The sequence below is a fragment of the Eleutherodactylus coqui genome, chromosome 5 (assembly GCF_035609145.1).
Source record: "Eleutherodactylus coqui strain aEleCoq1 chromosome 5, aEleCoq1.hap1, whole genome shotgun sequence".
Taxonomy (NCBI): Eukaryota; Metazoa; Chordata; class Amphibia; order Anura; family Eleutherodactylidae; genus Eleutherodactylus; species Eleutherodactylus coqui.
This window is the reverse complement of record NC_089841.1, coordinates 197095214-197101321: the sequence shown is the minus strand read 5'-3', so window position 1 is coordinate 197101321 and position 6108 is coordinate 197095214. Positions and strand designations below refer to the sequence as shown.

At 49.3% G+C, this 6108-nt stretch overlaps 1 protein-coding gene across 1 annotated transcript; it reads right to left on the bottom strand.

The window, feature by feature from the left end:
• Nucleotides 1–1622: 1622 nt before the first annotated feature.
• PPP1R3E (protein phosphatase 1 regulatory subunit 3E) lies at nt 1623–6106 on the bottom strand. The gene is made up of 2 exons (XM_066604005.1): nt 5509–6106; nt 1623–2691 (listed from the first exon to the last, which is right to left on the bottom strand). The coding sequence occupies exons 1-2, from the start codon at nt 5920–5922 to the stop codon at nt 2197–2199; spliced, it is 909 nt and encodes a 302-aa protein (XP_066460102.1). The 5' UTR covers nt 5923–6106; the 3' UTR covers nt 1623–2196.
• Nucleotides 6107–6108: the final 2 nt, after the last annotated feature.

Below are 6108 nucleotides of genomic sequence, written 5' to 3'. Positions count from 1 at the left end.
CGCATATTTCCCTGCATAACACGTGGTGAATGGAGGCAATGAAAGTCTATGGACTTTCATTCTTTCATTCACACCTACAAGTGACACGGTGTATAAAGCGCAGGAGAAATAAATTGCAGCATACTCTAACTCTCTGCATATCATACGCAGCCCGAAGGGCTGTGTATTGAAACACTGCCCCTTTGCAATGTCTGTGAATGGACAGCGTTTCATACGCAGCCCTGTTCTGCATAAAGCGGGGTATTCGAAACAAAAAAAAAAAAATGGTCACACTGCGCATGTCTGTGACGTCAGAATCCCGCGCATGCGCAATGCCAATCGCAGCCCATATGCGTTCTCTGCCGGTTCAGCTAATGGGCTACGATCCTACAACGCTGCGAGGTACTTGCAGCTTGTACGCATACGGCTGTGTGAATGAGCCCTTACTCTGCGGATTTTGTCTGCAGCATGTGCATGGGAATTCTAAAATCTCATGCACAATGCTTGTATTGTAAATGCTGTGAATGTTCCATAGTTAGTTCCACTGCGGAAATGTGCAATGTTTCTGATGCATGTGAACATACCTTTAACCCTTTCCAATCCAATTTGTATCCTGGTTTTCCTAGGGGGCTTACTCTTTTTCTGCCGTTATACAACGGCGCTATATGCTGGCTAAAGCCAGTACTGCATGAGGTGACACATTGGATAGGCTCCGACAGCAGAGAGGCTGGTAATATACAGTAAGAGAACCCCGACGGATGTCTTCCAACATCGGAGCTGTACAGCCTTAAATCATAATGTCTTCAGATGTCAGACAGTGGATTGGAAAGGGTTAAACCCAATAGTTCATTGTGGTAAATGTCCTGTGCAAAACCTCCATACACATTAGACTTTAGTCAACCGAACATGCTGATAGCGGAGGCGTCGGTTCACTCTCTGATGTGTAAGGGGTGGCTTAACTTTCCCCGAATAAATGATGTTGGGGTAAAAAAGGATTGTTGAATTTCAGCGCCTGATCCTTTTGTCTCTGGCTTACCTACCTAAACATATTAACGTTCGGCCAAGCTGAACCTCTGTGTGTTTGGGGGAGCAGCTGTCAGACAAACAATCATTTGTCCGACAGTTGTTGAAGGTGTATGGGCAGCTTGAGCCCTTTAAGATAAGATTCATCTCTATGTATCTTGAGACCTACAGAGCTGTGTGAGCTGAGACGCCCACCAACAACCCCCAGTCCCTGTGCAGAAATGTCCATATTTCAACTCTCTATGGATGGCGCTCCAGTTGAAAGCAATGAAAATAACTAAAGGTTAAAGGGGTTTTCCAGGAATAATACTAGTTTTTGAACCAGTAGTTGATCGTCTGTGGTTCGTTGCTCAGGACCCCGACCGATCAGCTCAGCGTGCGGATGCTGTCTGTGCCGCAAATACACACGGAAGCAACGGAAGCCTCCGCGACGACCTCTGTATAGTGGCCGGCTCTTGAAATCAACACGAGCTGTGCCTGCAGTTACAGAGGTTCACGCGGAGGCTTCTACTCCGACCTCTGTGTATATGCGGCGCTGACAGCACGCGTCAGCTCAGCTGATCGGTTGGGGTCTCGAGCGACAGACCCCAGCGATCAACCTAAGGATAGGTCATCTCACTAGAAAACCCCTTTAACCTTCATTTGTTCGCACATGTAAGGCAAGAAACTGTGAAGCTGGAAAGGGGAGGGGAAGGGACTTGTTATTTGTATAGCGCTAACTTATTCCACAGCACTTTCAGGTAATTTTGTTTATTACCCCCAGCAAGCTGGGTACTCATTTTACCGACTGAGCCAGCTACCTGAACCACGTAGGGATTGAACTCTGTGAGTGAGAGCTTAGGACTTAACACTCTGCGCCACCGGAGGAGCTGAAAAGAAGCTGCCTGCCTCCTATACTATGTACATACCCAAAGCATATGAGGCAGCCCTAAATCTAGAACGTATTCACAAATATCTTTGTATTCTATATTAAGCAGCGGGTAAAACTAATATATGTAAATGTGTGATCAGCAAGTCTTCGTAGACCTGATCTCCTTGGTCCAACAATACTTGTGATCTAGTTTGGTCTCTGTTCCTTCTTGCAGAGTGGTTGCTCTAACTTTCTCTATCATTACGTTGTCTTTAGTCTTTGGTGTTGGTTATACAGAGGACAGTTGCCCAGTAATGTTGGGGGCCGGCACGCTATCCTCTACCTCATATGAAATGAATCCATCCATTGTCCGATTCCTGAGTTCTAAAAGACCCGGTTTCGGGTCGAACTAGACTGTAATTTCTGCCTTTGTTGTTGTCCCAGAACTCCTCATCTCCTACTTGATAGCAGATGGCAAACTCTAGTGATGAGGCCTGTGGTTGGTCCCGTTGTGGTAGAGGAAGACGAAAGGTGAAGAGATCTGTGCCAGGGTGCCCGGGTCCACCGTGGCACAGTCGAGCAGCATACAGGGCATGCGTATCCTGGTAGGAAAGCCATTTGTCTAGAGAATAGCGCACAGTGACTCTCTTCTCATAAGCCAAATCGAGGACCCTGACAGAACCCCACAAAAAGCAGCTCTCACAGCGCATGCTCTGCAGGCACACACGCCGATCCCACGTCTCTTGGTCCCACGCGCTCCGATCCCAGGATTGTTTCTCCCATGTTCTACCCTCCACTACCCATGACGGAGATAAAGCATGGCGAGCCTCGCACCAACTCTGAAAAACAGCAATGTCTTCGTTAGGAATTTTGAATTAAATCATAAAGTAACACTTATCACAACCATCCAAAAAGTTATGTCCTGGGCCAGAACACGGAAAAACAAGCACATAGATTATAGACTTAACCCTTTCCAATCCAGTGTCGGCCCTCTAACAACAGTAACCCTTTCCAATCCACTTTGTATTCTGGTTTTCCTAGGGGGCTTACTCTTTTTCTGCCGTTATACAACGGCGCTATATGCTGGCTAAAGCCAGTACTGCATGAGGTGACACGTTGGATAGGCTCCAACAGCAGAGAGGCTGGCAATATACAGTAAGAGAGCCCCGACGGACATTCTCCAACATTGGAACTGTACAGCCTTAAATCATAATGTCTTCAGACGTCAGACAATGGATTGGAAAGGGTTAAGATTTCCCTGCATAGCTCCTATGTCGGATGAGGGCTGTATGCATGACAGCGCTCCGATGTCGGTGTGCTGTCCTGCATACTGTTAGAAACATGTGTCGACTCTCAGCTGATATTGGAACTATGCAGGGAAATCTTAATGCCGGACGAGGGCCAATAATGGATTGGAAAGGGTTAATTTTCAACAAAAAATTGCTAATACAATCATCATGACAGATCATCTTTTATGTGTTTCTGTTGAGCAATTCCAAGAAATCGACAAAGCACTTTCCCGCCCAAGATAAATAAAGGATTGGAAAGGGTTAAAGTTGTTGTTCTTCACTGAACTCATCTAAAGTTATCTGGTTTGGAAAAAAGGACCGCTTTTTTCTGATAGAGTAGCACAATTCTATTTTGAATGGGTGAACTAATAGAGTCCATTGTTTATAAGTTGTAGACCATATGGACTGGGTTAATGAGTGATCCCACAGCGACTATCCAGGGGGCGAAAAAATGGTTTGCATGGAAGTTTTACAGAAAGGCACGCTCTAGCTCAGTAATAAAACCGCATGCCGCCAGCCCCACAAGACGGGGGAACTATTCCGGGAATTGTCAGAGAGCCATCTGACTTTGATCTGAAACAATCATCGTTAGTAACAGAACACATATTGACTGATGGCACTTAAATAACAAGGGCGTTCCCTGTTCCTAAATGCAAGAAAGAAGCTGCACATACATTATCAATAGAATCAGGATTTTCTCGGAATGCACTTTTATAACATGGCAATCAGGAGGCAAAAGCTGATCCCTGGGCACCTGGGTCCTTAAAGGGGTTGTCCCCCTTCTAGCTGTTTTCAGTTATATTGCGCAATGACCCAGGTTGGTACTGCAGGCTGTGGATGGAGTTGTCTGAAAAGAGCCAGAAGAGGGACAACCCCTTTAAGATTTTATACACACAGTGGAGCCCATGGATAGGATGGTGGTACACAGAGACCCAAGTCACTTTGTGCGTCACCATATAGTGCCTGTTGCAGTCGCAATCAGGGGGTGGCATCACAACATCAGCTCTGGCCGACATGATTGCACTTTCAGTTCTTGCGCCCTCTCATTTGGCGCTGGGTGCCGGTGAGTGCCTCTTTCCTGTCAGAGCAGACGTTCCCTTAGGTGTCGTTTGTCTGAAATGCCTTAGTGTTTAACATGCTTTTCCTCTCTATTCTGTATCTACTTCTCCTGTGGTGTATGGTCTGATTGGACGACAGGGAAGTATTTTCCTTGGCCAGCCAATCAGCCATTGTGTAGGTGTATTTATTCTGGCCTCGCACCTACTTGGGCGCCGGTTATTCTGTGCAGACCTTTGTCTGGATCCAGTGTTTACCCATCTTTGGTCTATGCCCCATATTTTTTAACCCCTTAACGCTGCAGGGTGTACATTTACGTCCTGCAGTGTGGGTGTATGTATGAAGAGAGATCACCCGGCGATCTTCCACCATACAAAGCAGGCTGTTTCTTACAGCCGATACCTGGCGGCAACAGCTCCAATGAGCCATGCGGCTGATCGGAGCTGTTAACCCTTTAAATGCCACTGTCAATCCTATTTTCTCTAAGGCACACATGTCAAACACAAGGCCCCCTGCCTCATTTCACGAGGCCCACAGGCAGAATTCTACTCACCCCGCCTGTATCTCTGGTCCAACAGCAGCAGTTGCTGCAGAGTCCATGACCACTGACCTCTCACTTCGGCACAGTGCATAGTCTGTGACCACTGACGTCTCCCTGCCGGCGTATGCACTGAGGTGAGAGGTCAACGGTCATAGACTCTGCAGCGGGTGCTGCCACCACCAGACCGGAGCTGCAGGCAGGGCGAGTGTAAAGCCTGTAGGGATGATGCTATTGGCCTCTGATCAGGCAGCATCCTTGGGACCAGTATGGAGGTCACTGTTAGTACTGGGGCCCCTATTGCTATTAGGGCCACTATGGGGGACACTATTAGGGCTCGCTCACACAGGTTTAAGCACATTTCAGTTGTGCAAATACACTGCATATTTGTGCAACCAAAAATTGCTTACTCCACATGTGCCCCCCCCCCCCCCAGAATAGACAGTCTACAAATACACCCAGTTTATCACAGCGCCCCCTGCTGGTCGACACATTTGGTGCATCTTTAGACGCCTTTAACTTTCCTCCACCTGCTGATTGCCTTGGTTTGTGCCACAATTTTGGCGCACGATGTTGCAGTATAGCCACGCCTCCTTTGCAGCAAAACCGCCACCCCTAATGGAGCGAAGAAGGCATCTAAAACACATAATAAACGTGATGCAACACATACATGCCAGGATTTTAGGGCACAAATGGCACCAAACTTCCAGCGCATTCAGCTTAGTAAATGTGCACGAATAATGAGTATAGCGCACAGCACGGCGGCAACGTACCGCGTCCTCCCGCGCCAGGCAGGAGCCTCCCAGCTGTTCCAGCAGCTCCCTCTGCAGTCGGTGGGTGACATGCTGAGGGATACACGGCACGTCTTCACGCCTGAAGTGGCGCACGGCCTCCAGCTCCAGACCCAGCGCATCAGCAAAGCGCACCCTCTTCCTCGTCTCCGGGCTGCGGTGCCGTTCCGCCCGGGACACACGCAGTGCAGGCGCGGACCGCGACCGCCACCTCCGAGGAGCGCTGTGGGCCGGCACGGTGCAGGAGAGGCCGGGAGAGGACGCCTCTTCCTCCAGCCCATCCTGCTCCTCCAGGCTGGGTCTGGCGGTGCGGTAGTAGGCACGCTCGTACAGTCCTGCAATGTAGCTCAGGTTTCTGGGGATGTCCCCCGAGGGAGGCCGGGACGGGCGAGCCATCCCCAGCTAGGAGGCGCTGCAGGTCGCCCGGCACAGAGCTCTCATCTCTCCTGCATCCCCTCGCAGCATCCTGCAGGAGCCTGGACCATTACCGTAATGCTCGGTGTAGAGGCGCACCCCGTGCCTGCCCCTCTGACAGCAGATTGGAGGGAAGCTGCAGGGCGGAGCCGCATACAAGGTGATCAG

Excerpts from the sequence above, each read along its gene's own strand:
- PPP1R3E (XM_066604005.1), bottom strand. The coding sequence starts at position 5,922 with ATGGCTCGCCCGTCCCGGCCTCCCTCGGGGGACATCCCCAGAAACCTG. Across the intron at positions 2,692-5,508 it reads GCCTGGCGCGGGAGGACGCG|AGTTGGTGCGAGGCTCGCCA; the intron begins GTACGTTGCCGC and ends GCTGTTTTTCAG.